Here is a 23,352-nt window from a genome sequence, read left to right as displayed (position 1 = left end):
GATATTTTATAGAAGTCCAAGGTTTTCCCTGCGGATTTTCAGTTTCCCCACATATTTCCTGGTTTTCCAGAACGTAAGAACTCGGGATTAGAAAAGCATAAAAACAACAGCAGTCTACACAGCTTCTATTACTTTTTTTCTGTCCCATTCTCGACAAAATTACAATGATCATACACAACGTTTCTGTATTGAGATATACGGAGTTCCTTTATTTTCGTTTGCTTACCCAATGAACAATTAAAATAAATTTTAGCATTAGAAATTTCTGAAATTGGGGAGCACATAGTATTTTGTAAAGCACTTACCAACAGCTGTGTGAGCACTCAGTTCTGTGGGAGGGTATTTACTCTGCCGCAAGTCCCAAATCATAAGGGAACCATCTTCACTGCCTGCTGCTATTACATGTCGCTGAGTTGGGTGATGAGTAATACATGTCACTGCTACTTGCTGAAATACAAAAGAAAAATATTCTTGAGGTCACGGACACTTTTACATCCCTACAATTTACATTCGTGCTGAGTTTTATTTATTTATTTACTCCTCGTGTTTGTTGCCGCAGTTAGATCCCAAAAACATGATCTAACTACAAAATAATGTTGTTATAATTACTAAAGCGTGCATCGAAACTGAGTTATCAACTGATCTTTAGAACATTTTGTAACAAAGTAACGTCTCATTGGAAAAGCTTGATGTTTACCGACTTCTGTAGTAACTTAATTTTAGTCAATAAAATAATGACAACGTTCAGTTAGATTCTGCGTTACATGCATGACTGAATATTTCAAAATATCAGATTGCATTGATACTACAATATTGATACATACAACACAAAATTTACGTGATTCTGTCTATTAATTTTATATTACAATGCTGTGTTTTCTTACCCTTATACTAAAATTCCTGATTAACAAGTCGCTAAATCTGTTACTTTACATATGATACTGTGGTATCTCAACGAACCACTATAGAACAAACTTTTTCAGAGACTCCTAATACAAAGGGCGTTCAAAAAGTTTTGCACAATGGGCCATAACTTTTGATTGTTGCACTAGGACCGTGAAATTTTGTGCGTGTACTTGTCTCCGTTATGCTGAAGTTGTGTAGCACATTTTCTTCCTCTGTTTACAGATACGCTCACAATGGAGGACAGCCGCACCCTCCAACGGTCAGCCATTGAAGTCCTGTACAAAACCGGCAATTACTCAGCCACATCCATTCGACACAAATTGCTTCGACATTTGGGGATGAGACATTGGACTGCAGCAATATCCAGTAAGGGATACAAAAGGTTTCACAGTGGTGATTTCAATCCGCTGGAACAATACGGTACAGCAGACCATAAACTGCAGTGAACAACGTTAACAAAGACCCCATTGCAAATGTGTACCAACGACAGCTTTGTTGAAGCGACTGGGTTATCTGTGAGTAATATTCTAACATTAATACAGTCTTTAGGTTACAGAAAACTTTATACCTGTTGGATGCCACACCTACTCACAAGCGAACAGAAACAAACCCACTCTTGCCAATCAACACGCAGCAGAAAATCAGAAGTATAGGATGATAGGAAGTCGTTCTTCAACCCCCTTACAGTCCGGACCTGGCCCCGTTCGATTTCTTTCTGTTTGGTCATCTGAGGGCCCACTTTTAGGCAGTTTGCCAGTGACCAAGAACTAATTGTATGAAACAGTGGTATAATAGTCAGCGTCCGAGATCTTTGTCAGCGTCAAAGTGCATTTACAGCATCAAAAGAACAGTGGACTAAATGTGTCACAGCAGACAGAAGATACATTAAGAAACACGCGTGCTACATAAAGGACACAGGTATACACACACAAAAGGTCGTGATCCTAGTGCACCTATTAAAAAAGTTATGGTCCATTATGCAAAACTTTTTGAACTCCCTTTCTACATTCATTTGCAACATGTACGTAATTTTGAAACCGCTATAAACTGCGTAAACATTATAAAAATTTGTAACACCATGTTCTGTGAAATACGTGTATGCATATTATTGGCATTATACTCCTTTCAACTGTAGATATAGTCATTTATCGCAGACCCAATGAATGGGACTCGCCCATAATGAGTTATAAAAACAATTTCGTTAAATTTATCTACATTATGGTTACCTGAATATGTCTGGAGTATCCATTTGTGGAGGTGCTCGTTCTCATGATGAGTTAGACTCAGAGGTTTTGATACACGAGTAGCATCAACAAGTGTTACCAAATATGAGGGTAAGTCAAAACCGAACACACTCCATACAACACATTCCTCGCAAAAGTTGGCAACACTGCTGTTACTTATTGATACTGCCATCTCTCGGGAGAAGAAATGCATAGTGGCCACAGGTACACACAATTGTTCGCTTATTGCTCTATACGTAAGTGTAGTGAGAAGCGTGTTCGTCCAGGATTAGAAATGGAGACAAGCAAAGAAGAGCAGAGGTGTGGTTCGTTTTTTGGTGGCTGAGGGTGTTGGAACACGCGAAACTCATCATCTCATGTTTGGAATGTATGGCGAACACTGCATGTCACTGACAAGTGTGCGAGAGTGGCATAAGAGATTCCAAAAAGGACGCACATCACTGCAGGATGATTCGCGCCCAGGACAGGCCCATCGAGCCATTATTCCAGATGTGATTGCGCGGATTGATGGTTTATCCGGGAAAACCAAAGAATCACAGAGGAAGAAATTCATGTTTAGGTCGAAATTAGCCATGGGTCCGTGCATGCCATTATCAAAGAACACCTGCAGTTCCGAAAAATTTGCACAAAGTGGGTTCCGCATCAACTGATGGAGGGACAAAACATTAACAGAATGATTTCATGTCTGATGCATCTTCAGCGGTACCGCGAGGAAGGGTAGCCGTTTTTGTCCCGTATCGTCACAGGAGACGAAACGTGGTGCCACCATTTTCAGCCCGAGAGCAAACGGCAAAGCCAACAATGGAAACACCCCAATTTTCCCCGGCCAAAGAAATTCAAAGCCGTTAACACGAGTTCCGGTAAGTCATTATGACCTTCGACTGCAGGGGCCCTTTGCTTGTTGACTTCCTCGAGCATGGGGTCACAATAAATTCGAAGCGCCATGAAAACTCTTTGCAGAAATGCTGTCAGATGGAATCATCTTTTGCATAATAATGCCCGTCTCCATACTGCCACTTTGGTGAGAGATATGCTTCAGAGCTTTGGCTAGGAAACACCAACATCCTCCGTACAGCTCAGATTTTTCCCCTTGCGATTTTCACATTCTTGGCAACCTGAAGAAAGACATTCGTGCACGTCAGTTTCAGTCGGACAAGGAAGTGCAAGAGTGGGTGAGGTTGTCGATTCGTCAGCGACCTAACTCCTTCTACAAGGCTTGAATTGATCGTCTCATCTCCCAGTGGGATAAATGTATTAGTGTGTCTGGCGATTTCTTTTAAATAAAAATCATTCCATTGTTACTTTTTCGCGTGTGTTCGGTTTCCGCTTGACCCCCTGATTGAAATGCATTTAAGGACACCCAACAGTATTTTATGGGTTTCGTCCAATGTTGGTTCACAAGATGATGATGATAGGTGGTGCAAATTACAAGGTGCATGTGGGACATCCTGAACACCTTACATAGTGCGTCCAAAACTCACTTTAATATCACGTATACCATAGCCAACTTTAATGGCCACACAACCGCTTGCGAGAAGTCTCATAATTTTTAAAACGTGATTATTCGCATATTGGCAGTTTATAACTCTGAAAGGAGACGTCTTCCGACCCATATCTGTTACAAGCTTTTTCTTTCATTTGATATAAGAAATCACTTTCTAAATTTATGACACGGAGTTCGTTACATATTAGGTAAGTACATGATCTATCTGACCCCATATTAAATTCACAACAACAAACAGAACATTTTCATAGACAGAACACTATTGAATAAACCCGGAACCTCTGAACAGTCAATCTAATTTCACAGTTAGCAACTAAAATATTGGTAAGAAGAAGTAAAAATGCCGAAGCAGGTCTTAGAATCATTAATTTACAGCGCACATAGAGCTTAAAAGTCGTTAGAACATCCAAAACTGTCACCATAACAACTAACGCGAAGATATCCCTTTGCATCAATTTAGAGTACAAATAGTTTCTCACTTATTTTCCGTTTGTAGAATGTGTTCAGTAAACGAGTATATCAGAAATTGCTGGCTTGTATCTCCGTTATTTACATTCATTTTTAGTTTTGTATTGACTTAGTCCCATTCTTAAATTATTTTTCTTGCTCACGTTACGAACTTTTGTTGAAGTCTATATGACAAATATTGACTGTTAGTTCAGCTCACAACTCAGGTTGAGAAAATTCAAGCTGACCACTGTGTTGAAAAAAAGCTTGCAGTTCACGTGAATTGAGCTGAATCATATCACGTTTCATAAGAACTGACTCACTTCAAGTACATTAGAAAATTCATCAGAGAGAAAAATAATGTAAAGTGAGCTTCAACTCGATTAATAATAATGATGAATAATTTACTAGATCATTCTGCACCCCAGATTTTATTACCTTCTCTCCTGAAAACATTAATGAAGTAACAGGACTCTTCTCCTGGGACCTCAAATCCCATATCTTCAATTGGCCCCTCAAATTTGTTGTTATGATTTCGTTATGTTTCAAAAAACATACACAAAGCAAAGATGAACTATCTGCTTCATCTGGAAAGAAAAAAATAAAATTTCAGAGTAAATCCCAATAGAAAATATATTTATAGAGTATGCCAAAGAAATTACCTAAACATTTATTCGATAAATTACCTAAACAAATAGAAAAGCTACGTAATATAAATCATTTGAAGAGCAATCTTACCAATAAACTCAAAGGTACCCTCTTTCGCTCTTCCAACCTTCGATGCGAGTGGTCCCGGGTTCGATTCCCGGTGGGGGCACTCGGTCGAAAAAGTGTAAAAAGCTTTTTCAGTCCAGTCATTCTGAGTGAGGTCTTCCTGGGTTTTCTTCATTCACACCAGGCATATGCCGGGGTGGTACCTAACTTATAGGTCCCAGGCCGCTTCCTTCCTTCCCTTTCCCCGAATAGTATGCTCGCCGAGGGACGTCATCCCTCAAACGTGACGGGCTAACATGGTCATAGATGCTGAAAGCCCAGAAATCTAAATCCTAATCCTTGCTCTTCCAAATTCTTATGTGTCGTTTAAAAAGTTGTATTAAACGTGGAATTTACACACAACTGTCACCATGGTCAAAACTAAGGTGGAAAAAAAAAAACGGTGAAGGGAAGGGTGTGTGAAAATTAAATATTTGCACTTGTGGATATGTTAGATGTTTTTATAAGGGGGATCAAATAAAACCCATTCGGAGCCCATATATCCACTAACAGTAGGTATTGTTACAAAACGTGTACACGAGAAACATGCATGCATGATGAGTGCGTCTGGTATTTGCAGTTCAGAAAAAGTCACTGTGGGCGTTCAGGCGCTTGTCCCACTGTACCACTAGCTGATGAATTTCATCCAGGTAGAAATCACTCGGTTGTTGAGCGAACCACTCATTGACTGCATGCTGAACTACACCATCGCTGTCGAACTGACAACTCTTGAGTATCTTGTCTTCTTCAGTGGACTGAACGCGTAAAAACTGTAGGGTGACAGGTCTGGGCCATGGTGGGTGATGCAGCATCCCCCATTTCAACTGTCGAAACAAGCCCTGTACCTGTCCGGCAACACGAGGAGGGGCGTTACCTGAAGTCAGCATTCCAGGTCGTTTAGATTTGATGATTCCCGACAATAGATCAACGTAGCACAGTAGCGTATCACACTGACGGACTCTGCTAGTGGTTTGAAAACGAGTAGTAATAGTCGTTTGCAGTCAAAAAAACACGAACACTATCACTCTGTCAGCTGACACCTACGACTTGAATTTCTTGGAGCGTGTTTCCACTGTATAGCAGCGAATTTGGAACTAGGTTCAAAGTGGTGGCACCAAATTCATCCGCAAAAGAAAATCTGTGTGTAGTAACGCTTCAAATGTTCACTCCCACACGCTCTTGCTTTTGTCTCCGTAAGCATCCGTAACACCCACTGTGCACACATTTTGTGGTAGCTCAAGCCCTTGTTATTTGTGCAGTTCTATAGCTTATATTCAGTTCTGTACCTCAAATACACACACGTCTATTCTTGCGAACACACTTAGCCACCACAGTACGATTGTGACACATTGTAACTTGTTGTTGCTCGACGTGTGCGAAACATTCGTGTCCATTCACAACGGTCGTCTTCCATACTCATGCATCTTCAGAGAAGACCTTCATCCGATAAAACACCTCAATTGGCTGACATCTCCCTACACTCAGAAACTGGATGACTGGTCACTGATTCGACTTGCGACGGATTTGGAATGATGAATGCCATGGTTCAAATCTTGCAAAGGCAGTAAACGTTTCACAATGATTACTACAGTAATGCTACAAGTATACATGCCACTACATACCTACAATACAATTCTGTCATCAACTGTTCCTACCAGAGTGCGGAGCAAGTTTCATATGATGACCCCTTATATTTATGAGGTAAACATTAAATTTCCATTTACTCTACTAGACCAAATATCGTTCCTTATCTAACTATAAGTCTTGAAAATGCTGTCAGCGGAAATTCGACGTTTAACGCAATTTTTTTAAACGATTTACAAGAATTTGGAGAAGCACAAGTGAGTACCTGTTGGTTTTTAAGAAATCCATCTCTTAATTTTAACAAAAGCAGCATACCATGACAAAACAGTATCTAACATCGTAGATGAGATTCCACAAAAGTAATTTCTATATTGCCACATAATACACCAATTATCCCAACAGTAACGCCTACACTTTAATAACTCCTACTTAAGTGCACTGAATTTTTATACCAAATAATATCCTACTTAAAATAGTAGATTACGTCAGTCCGTGCGTAGCGTTAATTAATAATAGTACAGTCAAGCTAATAGATGTCGCTACTTGTGTTGACTGTTAACAGATGTCGCTAAAGTGCAGGTAATTTGCAGATTGTAAAAAATAGGACAACTGCAACTTAAAAGATTCATTGTGTCAATTTAATTACTTGAAAATAGAGTAACTTATAGTGCACAGTAGACCGAAGGTTTCGTCTCAACAACTAACTTTAATAATAGACACTTCTTTATTTATTTATTTATTTGCAGCTGACTAATACAATATGAATAACAAAGATCTGAGTTAGAACATTGCAAAATAATGATAATAACAAATAAATAAATTAATTAATTAGTTAAAATAAAAATTAAAATATCAGGCTTTAGTGAACCCGGAAGACGCTTGGCAGTGTGCGGAAATGGCACAATTAACATCAGCAAATATATAAAAAAAAATAATAATAAATAAAAAAATGAATGAAGTAGTTTAATGTGAAGAAAACTTTCAAGGCCGACAAACATTAACCCTTAGTATATCAAGCGGGATCCTCTAAGCACCCCAGAGAGTGATTTTATCGCAACTATAACAACCAATTTATTTTTGATATTAGGAGTTAATTATCCGTTTTATATCCGTTTATAATATATTATACATAATTAGATCTATAATGTGTTCGTTCAAAAGAAAATATAAAATAAGAAACATACTTAGGTTTCAGGCAGGACACCGCTTGGTATACTACGTTACATATTTTGATTGATTTATTTCTTGTTTTTTACAGAATGCGAAAAAAAATCCAAAATAGCCCACAGGGAAATCTCAGATAATAACCTTGTTAGGATGCTTGGTAAGTGATCCGTGTGTTTCTGTTTCGCAGAAAGGAATTGAAACTGGTTTTTCACGCTCAGCGTTGCCATGTTTCGAAGAACAGAAAAATAATTCAATGTGTGTGTTCCTGTTTCGCAGAATGAGAAGTTTTATTTTTTACGTAAGTTAGTGGAAAGCCAGTATTGCACCAGAAGTACGCCGATATTTGTATCACATATTGAAAAATTGATTCCATCGTAATACTGTAATCACATATACAAATTGTAAGTAAGTGACAAATTATTTCACAAATTTTTGAGAAAGTACATCAGCACACCGTAAAAGGGAATTTCTGTAAGGTGAGAGTAACAAAAAGATAGTGATAGATGGAAAATTAAAATTTCTTTACGTCTATTTTCAAAGTTATATACACTGCACGGAAAGTATTTCGGATATTTTTTCCACTCTTCTGCTTATTGCAAAGCAAAAGTCAGTCATTGTACACAGCCATGCTTCAGCAAATCAAGAAAAAAAGCTGAAGATTGTTGCTTCCAGTTTCATGTGAAAGAATTTATAAATGACTTTGAACAATCGGAAATAAACGCTACAAGAGAAACATTCCAGCAAGCGACACTACGCATTTGTTTGTTTCATTTTACCCAATCTATATGGAGAAAGGTGCAAGATATTGGGTTGGCTCCACTTTACAAGGTGATATTGATATGAGGAAATAGGTTAGGAGAACAGATGCGCTTCCACTCATTCCTCTTGAAAATATTCCTGATGCATTTCCATATATACAAGACGATGCACCCGACATCCCAGAGGCACAGGGTTTCCTAAACTACTTGGCGGACACCTATATTGATGAACTGAATGCAACCTTCCACCCGTAAATACAGCAACATTTGAAAGTTTACTTTTTTTATTGGATTGTTATTTGATTCCTTATATTGTACTAATTATATTTTTATTAATGTTTCAGGGTAATAAGAAACAAATTTGATAACAGCAAAAAAAAAAAAAAATAAAAAAAATAAAAAGCACGAACAATATTGAGGTTTAGCATTTCAAGTTTAATAGGAAGTAGACATAAATCATCCCTATATATACAGATCCATTCTACTTTTGAAGCAAGAACAGTCTAAGAATGCAGCTGATGGATGCAGGCAATTTACCTTTGCGGAGACGTTTAGACAGTTGTACTCGGTTCTCAAAAGTAGGTTTACGACTGGTCAGATTGGTCTTATTCTGTTCTTTAATGCAGTACCTCATTGCATTCATTTGGATAGTTGAAACTACAATTTAATGAAGACAAGGTGATATTAAGAATCGTAACAGTATACTAAATTTATTAAGGTTTATGTCATTATTGTTCAATGATTTTTTTTTTTTTTTTTTTTTTTTTTTTTTTTTTTTTTTAATTTATGAGTTGGTGTTTGTAATTTGTTCTTATTGCAGTAGACCACGATTGCACTTGTGTGACAAGGTTCTATTGCGAGCCGCACCTCTTTAGATTTATGTTTGTGTTTTGTTCCTTTCTCGAAATATTTCTAATATTAACGTTCTACCAAAATTTTTCATGCGACTCTGCAAAACAGAAATGGGTAAACTTGGCAACGTTGCACACTGATAAGGCATTCTGCGAAACAGGAAGAAACCGTGTGATCTCAGTGACCCAGAAGATGAGCGAACCTAATGAGGACTTAATTCCACAAAGAGATGTGTCAGAATCGGAAGACAACCTTGAACTGAATTCTGAAGAAAGTGACACTGCCAACGAAAATCTGACGGCGATTCTGAAAATCAATCATAGCAACGACAGGATGGAAAAGGACAAGTTCAGTGCCCCCAGTAACTGGCGGTCGTCAATATATTGTCAAAGGATCTGCCGGGCCAACGCAAAGAGTTAATGTTGCAACCACAATGTCCGAATTTTTCAACATGTTCTTTGATGACCAAATTGTACATACTACATGTGCCTTCACCAATGCTGAAATGTCACGTGTTGTTCAGAATTACGATGCAGGAACTGCTTCGAACAGAATGAGAATTTGGACAGATGTAGATTCTATCGAAATGAGAGCGTTTTTTGGTGTGCCACTTGTCGGGAAATGATTAATTAAGGACTGAAAGTGCTAATTAATTTTATATTACACAATATAGGAAAAAGAAAACAATTAAGTTTGTGTATATAAAAAATTGAAGTATTGTTAGGTTGTTTATATTCTTACTGCAAAAGTGTCTTCTATTAATTGGTTACAAGGAAAGGAAATTATATTATAAATCACATATGGATTATAAATAATACAATGTAAACTGATGAACAGGGTTTGTAACGTAGGTTATTATTTGTTCTAATACCATTGAATTCATCCCAGTTAAATGAATAATTGTGTAATGCCAGGAACATTGGATTGCTTACATTTATATTGCCTGGGTTAATGTGTGTGTAATGGAACTGAACCTCGTCGATTAAACCTGTAAATCCTCACTGTGTTTTTCTAATTAATTATTGATAATTTTCTGGTATTACGTTCCGAACGGAAATATCAATTACTTGTAACGTTTTATTAAATTGGCGACGTAGGAAATTACAGAATCTGTCATGGATGAATCAAAACATATACAATTTTTTGAACCTTTACATCCAGAAGAAACTGATGTTGAATCTTATATTGAGAGATTCGAGCAGTATTGCCTCGCAAATGACGTTCCAGAAACAAAAAAAAGTTTGCATCATTATATCAGTTATGAGTAATGAAGTTTACCAAACATTAAAAGACTTGGCACCTCCAAAATGTGTTCCAGAACTAGATTTTGAACAATTTAAGAGGTATTAATAAAACAGTACAAAAAACATCGAATTACATAGTAGAGAGATATAGATTTCACAATATGGAACAAAGCGTTGGTCAATCAGCTCAGGATTACATCTTACAACTGAAAAAGCAAGCTAATCGATGTAATTTTGGTACATTTCGTGAAGACCCACTAAGAGACCAAATAGTGTGTGGGATTGTTAATGAAGTTACTACGAAAAAGTTGTTGAATACAACGGAGTTGACATTGTCCAAAACAATTGATATTACTAATCAGTTTGAACTTCTAAAGAAAGAAGCTTCTATACTCTACCGACAAGAAAATCAGTTACATTATCTACCAGCTAAGCAAACCAACAGATCACGAAATAACTAGTTATCAGAAAGCTACTACATCACAGTTTCCGATACATAAATCTTACGGAAAACAATTCTAATTTAATCAATGTCAAGTTTAAGATGTTAATTGCAAAAGATGTGGTATTTTTAACGATTTCACAACGTGCTACCTCCAGAGATCAAAATATCAGCTTGCTGCTACGAAAAGGTTAAATGAATTGCCATCTGATGAACCACATATGGAAAACACACAAAATACAACATCCCAAGACTTTCAACAAATTTTGGACAATCTGGCTTCCTGGTCCTTGGAAGAGGAATATATGCAAACTTCATCGGATGAATTTCAATTTAGCGGTATTATAGAAGCAATAGAGGAATGTGAAGAACTATCCGAGCAGTTTAATTCTGGAATGATTATGAATAGTATTACCAATGACATGGACAACTCCCTATGTACAAGAATTTACAAGACAAACCAGCTTCCCAGTCCAGATTTAATTCTGAAATACCCAACCAGGGATTTCCAGATGATAAATGAAATTCAATCCGACCGAATTGATATTTTAAATTGCAATGGAACTAACTTATAATTTGTACCAGGAACGGACATTGAACATTCCGTAATATCTATGTCCAACTATATAAACTACTTATATACCATCGATCTACAACCCATTCCTGCAACCAATATATATTAACGTAATCGTTCTCTGAATATAATCGCAAAGGTAATTTTACCTTTTACGGCATACGGAACAAAATATTGTGGTCGATTTCACCTATGCCAAGAAAATTTTAAATACAACATTCTTGGATATGACTGGTTACACATATTCAGCTCGAAGAATCTCAATGAGAAATTGGATTCATCTAACCTGAGCAATCACATGTCAAGAAGTAACACATCCATTATCTTGGGAGAAAGATAGTAGACTTCTCATCTATACAAGTACAAAAGGGACTGGCAAAAGAAACAGAACTAAAGGAATAGACCGCAGTTATGAGTAATCTGAGTCACATGGAGGATTCAGAGCTTTTTAGCAGACGAAAAAACTATAAGAAGAAGAAAAAGTCCTCAAAAGCAAGATTGGTCGAAAGACAGGAGCTGAGAGAACAAAGTGTAGAAGAAGAAGGAGACGGAAATGTTGTAGGGGAATGATTAGTTGAAAGAGCTGAAAGTGCTATTTAAATTTATACTATACATGAAAAAGAAGAAAATTAGGTTTGTGTATATGAAAAATTAAAGTATTGTTAGGTTGTTTATATTCTTACTCCAAAGTGTCTTCTATTAATTGGTTAGAAGGAAAGGAAATTATCTTATAAATCACACATGAATTATAAGTAATACAATGTAGACTGGTGAACACGGTTTGTAACGTAGGTTATTGTTTGTTCTAATACCATTGAATTCATCCCGGTTAAATAAGCAATTGTGTAATACCAGGAACAGTGTCTTGATTGCTTACATTTATATTGCCTGGGTTAATGTGTGTGTAATGGAACTGAATCTCGTCGATTAAACCTGTAAATTCTCATTGTGTTCTTATAAGTAAATATTGATAATTTTCTGGTATTACGTTTCCGAATGGAAATATCAACTACTTGTAACGTTTTATCACTACTGACTGCTAAAGCTCTTTGTTGCCGAAAGGAAAGGATTTCTGAAATGTGGACAACAGACGAAAACATTCGTCGTGCAGTTTTTACTGCTGCCATGACACGAAACCGATTTACGCATAGCCTTCAGTTTATCAGGTTTTACGATAAAACAATACGTGCTCAACGGAAGGTAAAGGACATATTTGCAGCCATATGTGACGTTTGGAATTGGTTTGTAAAAAGCTGTAAGAAGCTCTTCAAACCATCTGAAGATACTACAGTGGATGAGCAACTACTCGCATTTCGAGGCAGATGTCCAATGAAGCAGTATATACATTAAAAACCAGCAAAATATGGGTTCAAGGTCTGGGAAGCTGAAGACGTGAAGACGTCATACCTGTTCAAGATGCAGGTCTACACTGGGAAGCTTCCAAAAAATGCGCAAGATAAAAATCTAAAACACCAAAGGTGCGGTGGACAATGCAGATAAGTTGGTAAGATAATACCGGTATTCTTGTGCCAGACGTATCTCAAGATGGCTTCAGAGACTTCATGTAGATGCTTGATATTCGAGGCTTGAATGCTTTCACAATTTGGATATCCAAAAACACAGATTGGAACCGCCGCCAGACAAATCGCAGATATCGATTCCGTTGGAGTTGGGCAAAGAACTAACAAAACCCAATATTCTGCAAAGGACAAGCAATCCAAGTGGTTTACATCTTCCTGCTGTCAGAGCTGTTGAATCTGTGGGCGTTTTGGTTGAGCGTAAAACTGCAGTTCAGAGTACACCAACATCAAGACAACAGCAAATCCAGAAGAGACGATGATGTGCATACTGTCCCAAATGCACAGAAAAGGCAGTCAACAGTCTGCTGTGAATGCAAACGTTTTGTCTGAGAGATACGAGCTATTCGAAGGAAAAGGAAGTCTTCATTAAACAATATTGTATGCGTCATGATAACGCCACCCCTTCCCTCCTCTCTCACACACACATATGACAATAGAAACGTTACAGTCTATTGCCAAAATATGACTGAGTGTAATGTTCCGACCTCTAGCTGAAATGATCATTTTGTGCACAGGAAGAACAGGCTTATAGAAAGTATTTGATGGGTATATTTGACAGCCTTCCCCTCCCTGGTGTAGATTTGAATCGGCATGAAATAATAAAAGCAGGGTGGATTGATTTAAATCAGTCTGATTTAAATCACTTGATTTTTTAAATAAAAATCGCTGATTCCGAAATAATTTAAAGTGAAAATAAGTAAAGTCCCGTTTCTGTTCTGTTATTTTGATTATGGAAGATGATAATCATAATACAATGAGACTCAAATGTACAGTATGTACGGCATAGTATGAAAACAAGTGTCATGCAGAGGATGATTAGGGAAAATCCCGTTTTGAACGGGTAACAGGATAATCCTGTTTTCTTCTCTTCGTAACACAGGGTTTATATTGCAAATCGTTAACTATTCCAACGGGGAAATCACCATCGACATTTAAGACGAAGATTCTTTTGTGTGCGCATCTATATATTTGTTCCCAGATAATAGGACGTATTTAGAAGTGTCCTATCCCGTCTCCGATTTTTTTTTTTTTTTTTTTAATAACTTTAGGCAAAATTCAGGTATTTCGTGCCGCAAGCTAGTTACAATTTCCTTAAAAATATGCCCCTGCCAAATATCAGTAACTTTTGTGGGGAAAAAGTGTCACTTTGATAAGCGTTGCTGTACTTTTTCCTTAACGCTTAACCTTTTAAATTATATCACCTATTTTTAAGTGATAGGATAAAATCTTCATTATTCGATTAAAAAAAGTACCAATAAAGCTTTTTACTTCTTTTATCAGGACTGAAGGCATCGTAGAGCACGTTACATATGCTTTCACGTCTCTCTGCGTCGAGACATACGATGTGATGGCGTCATAAATTAAAAAAAAAAATATATTTTTTGTTGTGCCTATTTTTATTATTTTTTGGCGGGCCTACATTTTGCATTCAGAAGACTGAAATTCTACACACTCGTCCAGCGCACCCTTAGTATTTTTCAGATGATTTCAGATTTCTGCGTGAAAACAGGGGGGTTCAAAGGGGCAAAAAAATTTTTTTAAAAAAAATGGGTATTTTTTAACAAAAATTAGCTTTCTTCGCGATTTTCCCGCCTAAGATGGACATATATGAATGGTACCATCTGAAAGGCTGTTCTATTCTGAAGAGAATGATGTACGAACCATGATCTTAGGATAAATAGGAATGTCTCAGGAAACTGTTACCTGAGATCCTGTTTTATACGGGAATCTGGGGTATTTGGGGATTGTATTTTTCGCGGGCTTACTTTTGCATCTAGAAGTTTGAAATTTTGGACACTCATTCACTGCACCCCTTAGTATTTTTCAGATTTGTTTCAAATCTTTGTCTTTAAACAGAGGCGGTACAGAGGGGTAAAAATTAAAAAAGGGGATATTTCTTAACAGAAAGTCCCTTTTTTCGTGATTTTCCAGCCCCAGATAGCATACACCAGTGTTTCTCAAAGTGTGGGTCACGACCTATTGGTGGATCGTGGGCCGTGCTTTTGTGGGTCGCGAGAAATTAAGTATGAAAATCTTATTTTGATGCAGAAACATATGTTATAAAGTAAGTACCGTTCAGGAAATGAAAATTCGAAGCGTTTGTTAATGAGGTGAAGAGTAAGTGATTGCTCAGAGCCCTGTCTTGTACACATGGGAAAGAAAGTATTTGATAGTTAACAAATTTTCTTTTGTCAATAACTCGGGAACAAATGTATTAATTTGGATCTCTTTGCTGTTATCCTTAGATTAGTTATAACTTAATAACTTGCCAAAAGCGGTACTCTAATAGGCTATTTTTTGTTTAGTTATTAAGGAAAGAAATTTTGTCAACGGAAGAATACTTTCTTTCGTGATTGTACAATCAATAGAGATGCTGGATTAGGATGGAAAGAGAATGAGTGAGTCAAAATCTGTCACGGGGTAGGGCATTGCGTTGGGAATATTGTTAGCTCTGAGTTACCTTTCTATGGAAAAATTAGAAATATGACTTAAAATTTAATTGGTTTGGAATGCATCACGATGTGTATTTGAATAAAAGTAGCTGGGCCACAAAATAGTTTTAATATTTAATATGGGTCGCGGTCACAAGTTTGAGAACTACTGGCCTACACGATGGAGACATTTGAATGGTACCGTTTGAAACTCTGTTTTATTCTGAAGAGAATAATGTACAAATCATGATTCTAGGATAAATAGGGATGTCTGAGGAAACTTTTATATTACATCCGGGTCATCTGGGGTATTGTGGGGATGTTCTTAGCTCATTGTTAAATATTTTTCCAGCCCTTACTATTCAAGATAGAAGCTTGAAATTTTGTACACACATTTAGTACACTCTTAGTATTTCCCAGTTGATTTTGGGATCTGTGCGTTAACACAGGGGAGTCCAGAGAGGATCAAAATTTGAAAAAAAAAAAAAAAAAAATCAGAAAAAATCCCGACTTCTCTCAAAATTTTCCGCTTCAGGGACATGATACGGAAAATGTGAATGTTACCATTTCAAAAGCTGTTCTATTCTGAAGAGAATGAGGTATGAACCATGATTCTAGGTAAATAGGGATGATGCTTGACTGAAAGTCTATAATTTACCTCCCCCCCTCCCAAAAAAAAAAAGCCATAATTTAAAATTGTTAAGAAACGTTGTTTGGGATAATATATGTTAACGATTGGGGATTAATTCAACATTCAACGCCAATACTTTCACTAAAATGGCATAATTGGCATTTAATACTAATTCATAAGGCTTTTTCTTCAGTTCGCGACTTGTATTATACGAGGAGAAAGATTTGATTTAAATAAAAAAAAATCGATTTAAATAAAAAAATCATCAAAAATGATTTTTTTCCACTTTGAATAAAAGCCTCCTTGACCCAACTGCTAATTCATTTTGAAAGGTTCAATCGTCCCCTTATTTTTGCCACTTTCTGAATACAAAATGGGAAAATTAAAATATACAAGTTGCATCCTTAGGTCCCTTTAGAAGCGACACATGTGATTTATTTCTAATATGAGTTTTTATACCGAGTTTCATCTGCCTAACTTCAAACCCTTCTGTGATACTCTTATTTTTGAGACAAATTTTGAACTCTTCGATTTCTCCTCCCCTTATGCATTTTGATAAAAGTGACATGATAAAAACCAGTTCGAGCTAGTTACTACCTATATTCAAAAATTCCTTTCAAACTGTTCAACAGTTTTTCTATAACAAGTAACAGACGTCATTTATATACAGCATACATTGCGTTCCACGAAAATTTACACCTTGTGATACCGTAGAAAACTAAGATAGGTAAGAAATGGAATTTTGTAACATGCAAATATCGGCAAAGGGACATTGTTCGACATATTCTGCAATACAACTACATTAACGATGTTGTCAACCGAATATAAAATTATACTTTTTTTTTTTTTTTCAAACATACGATTGCTTATTACAGTACATATTTCAAGTCTGCGTATCAAATGAAAACATACAAGTACCATATTTATTGCTGTGTTGCATACTAAAGACGCTACAATATCACAAACATTCAAAACCGTCCAAATTTTGGAGACCTCCACAACAATAATAACGCAAGTGAGACGGACGGGGCAATGCACATTCAATCTAATACTACGATTATGATATGAAGTATTTCGAATAAATACAAAGTACCAAGGAATTAAGACTTCATTCGAAAGCTTTTATTTCCAAAAAGTGCTTACAGATGTATCACATTTAATCACGTAGATGGTTTTCGAAAGATGTAAAGATCATAATGCCGTTTACAGCAAGTTGATCTACTACTGTGTATCCTGTGTATTACTTTTTAAATAGCATTATTGTTTAATTTTAATAACTGTATGTTAAAACTATTTTGTTTATTACAAACTAAATAAACCATTATTTGAAAAGCAGTTCACAAGATTCCAAAACAACATGATACGTAATCAAATACAGTTGAGTTCGTTCCTCTTGTCGTTGCCTCAACTTAGATTTTGAAGAAATTGTTATTGTTGTAATTTCTATGGATGGCAACACTGAAAATTCTTCAGGTTTATATTTTCTGAACATTATCTATGATTGTGGTAGGTTGCATTTTATTATCTCCTTTCACTTGTGAAAAACAAACAAAAGAAAAATGGTAAATTTGTATTATTTTTAGTATGTCAGGCTCTTAAGTATTGGTCAGAATTAAAATATGCACAAATATGGTCACAGGAGTTTAATGGGCGGAACAAGTTCTTTTTCTAGTTCTTTGTTTCTTCAATTTTGAGTCAGAATTTAAGAAAATGAGTTTATATATATATATATATATATATATATATATATATCACACCCAATTTGACGCACCTTGATCCTTCCAAAGAAGCACTCATCCCGGTAAAAGAAGCAGGGACGCTCTCGAAATATAGGTGTAAAATTATAGACCACTCACAGAAACTCAAGTCACAAGTGAGTAAAGAATATCAACATGTCTTAACGTTAATGTTCTTTCAAGTTTATGATATTTCATCGTTGCGATAAATTAAAACAAAGGTTTAACGTGTATCGGCCTATAATATGTGAGCAAAGTACGTAATTACACAGAAAAACATAGACGCTGAACCTGCGAGAAAGAAAGACAAAAACAGAAATAACGGTCGTGTTGCTGGAGATCAATGATATGAGCAACTGGATTCGAGTACTCGCAAGTCCAGTGTCCAGATTCTTCTATGTAAATAATCACGTACCTGATGCTTTTCCATTTTAATATTTACCTATTATTCGTACTGGATTCTTATGTTTCACATTCAGTAATACAATTCTACCATCTTCACCCACAGTAGCGATATCATCATCATAACATGCTAAACTTGTGCATGAACAATGACCAGTGCTGAAAGTAAACGACAGAAATTCACTTAAAATCTTTGTAATTGTGAATAATATTTATATGAACAAAAAAAAATCTACGAAGATAATTGATATACTAAAAAAAAATTCTTAGAATTATTTATATGATAGAAGGACAGAAACACACCACTTTTCGTAAGTAGGAGAATTACAGATAGCAATAATGATCATTTGTATATCGGTTTCCTGGTTCTATCTCTAGTGGAGAGACATATTCGGATCTCAGATAATAAGTCGCACAAAACTTTGTTAAGTCTTGTCTCTCAAAAGTAGGTAAGAAAATGTTTCAATGGTGATAGGATGTCTGGACTTAGTTGCGTAAGAAATAACTTTATATAAAAAATAAGATAAATTAAAATATTGCGGTTATGCTATGAGTTATCTATGATTTACATAGAACGGGACGTACGCAAGAGGTGTCATAGCAATAACCAAAACTTTCTTAATAATCTAGACATCGATAAGTTTGTACATCAATAAATTCGTCATTAGTCATTTCGGTTGAAATAAAAGAATAGGATCTGTGGGGAATGTTTTTAATGTGTGTAGTTTTGATCAGTAGCGTCTATTTGAAACTTCCCAAGCACTGACTCATGACTAGGCATTGACAAATATGAAACAGGTACATACCTTTTCTTATTGATGTAGCCTAGATAAGCAATATGATCCGCACTAGTAACTAGGTGTTCCTCCTGATAGGTCTTCGAAGCTACTACTCCTGCCTTTGGAAAAGCCCAGTAGTTTTGTTACTCGACTCGAGACGAGGTTATGGAACTTCCTGTACTCGTGGTAGAATACGTAAAGACGTAAACCTCTGAAATTCACTTCTGTCATCATATTTGTCAATGCATGGATTTTACGTGTTGAATTGTGAAAGCTAGCTGACTTCAGTGCTTGGCAACGATTTCAAAGACTGAATTACATAGCAGTTTTACAGATAAAGAATTCATTAATTAAACACAATTTGATTTTGAAATATCCATCATTTCCTTTCGCTGTTTGTTGAATGTCCTTTGAAGAATATTGAACTGAAAGTACAATCTCGGACAAAGTTTAACGATGATATCGATGAGCGTCCGTGACAATATTTACACTAGTAAACTAAAACTTCTTGGTACTACACAGTATACACAACTGTTAGCACCAGTAAGGTTTTGTTTTCTAGTGTAAATATTTTCTTTTTATTTTAACCTGTAGTACACAGCGAGCAGAAGGCTCGAGCACAATAACTAGTATAATTAATTTCTATACATCCTATCGTATAAGGTATCGCAAGTCATAGCTACATTTCACAGAACACCCAAATCCAAGAATGCTTTGGTCAGCTGTCTCCCTTTCCTAAAGCTCAATTACATAACAAGCCTCTGCTTTCGCATTTCTTATTCCATCCTAATCTATGTAACTCATTCCGAGCTTATTAGGTTTCACAAATTTTGGACCACCCTTAAAACAAATGTATAAGCTTATCTAAAATAATAAATAGTTTGCAATTGCGTAATTAAAAGTCATGACTGAATCAAGAGATTCAAGCGACTTTTAATGATTAAAAAAATAGGAAAAATAGGAATTTCGGGACAAAAAGTAGAAGTAGGGTACATCTTTTCCTACCAAGATCACCCACTGTGTTTCAGCAAAAATACAGCTTAAATTCCATTAAAATATTACTTGCACATATTTATTTGTGAATGAAGTTCTATACGTAACACTTATTTGTAAACGGATGACCTATATTTTCCTTATTTGAATCTCTGCTAAATGGACACAATCGGAACTAATTTCAATGTTTCTCATGTGTTGCACGATATATATAATCATAATATGCATCTCGGACAAAAAAATTACAAGTGCGAACTTTATGAGTCTATAATGCGCAACATCATCACGGGCGCGGATTATAGCTTTGATTTTCTGTGACATGCTGCTAATGTGGAAGAGGATGAAGTTCAAGTCCAGTTGCCCCATTCCTGAAACAGCTGGCCCCGCAGAGCGATTAGTAGGGGAGATGATGTCTCCTCTTCAGGGCTCGTTCCAAGAGCCTAAATTTTCACGATAACGTTGAGATCAGGTGAATTCGCGGGCCAGGTGAGATATGTGATGTTCACCTCATCTTCAGCAAGCCATTCCCGCACATTCCTGGTTCAGTGAACGGTGCAGTTGTCGTCTTGATACCAGTGACTCTGGGATGTGAACATATCTCAGAAACTGGATAAATGGCAACACGTCATTATCCAGAATGGACACATAATACACAGTCTTCATGCGGTTGGATACCTCTATTAAGGAACCTCACCAGCACTCGAAATATACCCCGCAACATGACACTATCATCCCCCTTCTGTACAGCCCTGTGCACGTACACAGCTTTGTAGCCTTCTCTGGCTTGCCGCTTTACTCTGCAGCAGCCGTCATTGAAACAGAGGCAGAACCGATATTCGTCTGTCGCCACTGGTCTCTAGTCCAGAGGCGGTATTCCCTCGCAAACGACAGACGAGTTTTTCTTCTGTATGGCAGTCAACCTGGGCCGTGCCCTGCCAACGCGACTGAATCTGCCTACACCATGCAATTTCCGTAGCAGGAATCGCTAAGAGACTTGACGATTGGGTACTGCATTGTACTCTTGTAATAGTTCCTGCCGGGCTTGAAATCGTTTAGAGGTCGATAATCTTCCCAGACGTCTACGGTCGCGCTCAGACATGATTAGTTTACTGTTGGCTGAAACGACTGATTTTTGCCAGACGTCCTCTACTCTGCATAGACAAGGAACTGCGCTACCTCCCGCAGAATATGTCCATGTCCACGTCCAAAGACGATGGCCTCTCTTGCTACTCGGTCATATCCCTTCTTCAGTGCATTGTTCAACCAGTAATGAAATGATATCGCATCAGGGTGCACATCTTACCAGCCGCAAACTGTCACAAATAAACAATACCCACATTCGTGGCATTTACAAGCATATTGCTATGCCAGACCACATTCCACAAGGCTCTTAAAATGCATACACTTCGTAATATTTTGTCCGGGGTGCTTACGAGTTTTCCAAAACACTGTGACTTTTCCTCGGCGAGTTGAAGGGTTATTTAGGTTGCATTAAAACTTCAATGTTTCCCATTACTTTCATTAAGATAAATAAAGTAGTTACACACTACGACAATACACCTACTTGAAATGATGTAACTTATCCCACGAAGATCTCTGGACTAGTGACCACTCTCCGAGTGAATGTATTGAAGTAGCACCAAGAACGAGAACAGACCCAAAGGAAGACGAGACAATTGCATTTTCACTGTCCAAAAACTAGAAAAAAAAAAGATAGTTTAATAAAAATCTTACCTGAGACTCCTCCAAAGCACAAATTAACAACTAGAATTCTATTATTTCATTTCGACATGTGAAAGTATTATCGAAGAACAGGTAAGGCAAGAGTGAGTGAGAGGGATAAAAATCCTTCTACACTACCAGATGGCAACTGATCAGAAGGTACAAATTATTAAGTGCAGCAATGAACAAAGGAAGTCTGTGCACTAGAATGTTAGCATGTCATATAGCTTTGAAGTGAACGTTAGCGAAGCTTCTACTATTCGAGTCGATTTGTGTATGTGTCCGCCCATCTGGTTCACGATAACTCTTGAAAAACTTATCCGATTTTGATGAAACCTGGTATGTGCCTTCCTTCTACTTCCAGAAATAACCCTATTATTTGGGGTTACAGTTCATGCCATTGTGAATATTCTCACAGCTTGGGGTTAATATCTGCAGAGAACGAAAGTATGAATTCATCCCTCCGCCCTAAACTTTAAAATATGTTCTACGGTTTTTTTTTATTTATTTATTTTTTTATTTTTTTTTATTAATGTTGGTGTAGTATGTGGTACATTTTCTTTTAAGCTCCTCTATCACCTCCTCTGCAGGAGTTCAATCAATAAAGAATAAAACAGTTAATTTACCATCCTACTTCCCCCTCCCCCGATTTGTTCTAGACTTCCACAATAAATTTTCTTAGATTTATTCGGTTTTGACTCACGCTTGATGTATATTTTCTTTAACACTTTTCCTAATCACCAGTGCTTGGAATTAAAAATCAGTCAAAAATGAATGGTGAATCCATCTCCCCAAATAATAATAATAATAATAATAATAATAATAATAATAATAATAATAATAATAATAATAATAAAAGAAGTATGTTTACTACTATTTCCATTACAATTGTTTGATTTTTATGTAATAGTTATGTCGTACATTTCCTCTAAAGCTTCACAATAATTCACTCTGCATGGAGATGAAATCAGTAAGGAACAAAGTAGTGGTATTACTTCCCCCTACTCCAAACCGATTGATTGTTTTTTTAGTGTTCCACGATAACTCATATAAAACTCATTCGATTTTGATACAATATTATGTATAATGTCTTTGATTCCTTTCCGTAATCGCCTATGCTTAGCATTAAAATCAAACAAGAATGAAGGGTGAATTTAGCTCTTATCTTTCGTAAAAATATTAGATGTTTGCGTAATACTGCATATACTTTTTCAGGATTTACAATCATTTCCGCTACTTGGATTTAAAATCAATTGAGTCCGAGAGAGTGTAGTCATACACACCACTGCCCCCATGGTTTAAAATAAATGTTCTATGGAATTTCAGTATATATTATTCGATTTTAACACAATATGATGTGTTTACGATATTTTTTTCACCTAATCTCCACTTCTGCAGTTGAAGTCAATCAAATATCAGGATTTACTTAATCCCCCGAAGACTTAAATAAAAATTCCATGACAAATTTTGTAAAAAACTACAATTTTATTAAATATGGTCTAACTTCTGAAAATTTTAAATCGTCTGAATTACTTGCAGCTGAAATGAACTAATAATGAGGAACCGCATTCTCCGCAATTATATATAACATCTTTTCCTGAA

The 23,352-nt window shown here is 36.4% G+C and overlaps 1 protein-coding gene across 2 annotated transcripts in view; it reads right to left on the bottom strand.

Annotated features, from left to right (window-relative positions):
- LOC145661989 (nucleoporin Nup43-like) overlaps window positions 1-23,352 on the bottom strand; it is a 52,724-nt gene that overhangs the window by 16,771 nt on the left and 12,601 nt on the right. For both annotated transcript variants that reach the window (XM_081727332.1, XM_081727335.1), the window contains exons 3-6: window positions 21,593-21,726; window positions 18,297-18,415; window positions 4,540-4,688; window positions 306-447 (exon numbers count right to left, since the gene is read on the bottom strand). In XM_081727332.1, coding sequence (XP_081583458.1) covers window positions 306-447; window positions 4,540-4,688; window positions 18,297-18,415; window positions 21,593-21,726 — 544 coding nt within the window. The remainder of the gene's footprint in view (window positions 1-305; window positions 448-4,539; window positions 4,689-18,296; window positions 18,416-21,592; window positions 21,727-23,352) is intronic.

The sequence above is a fragment of the Thermobia domestica genome, chromosome 1 (genome assembly GCF_964235325.1).
Source record: "Thermobia domestica chromosome 1, izTheDome1.hap1.1, whole genome shotgun sequence".
NCBI lineage: Eukaryota > Metazoa > Arthropoda > Insecta > Zygentoma > Lepismatidae > Thermobia > Thermobia domestica.
This window is presented reverse-complemented; position numbering and strand designations above follow the sequence as displayed.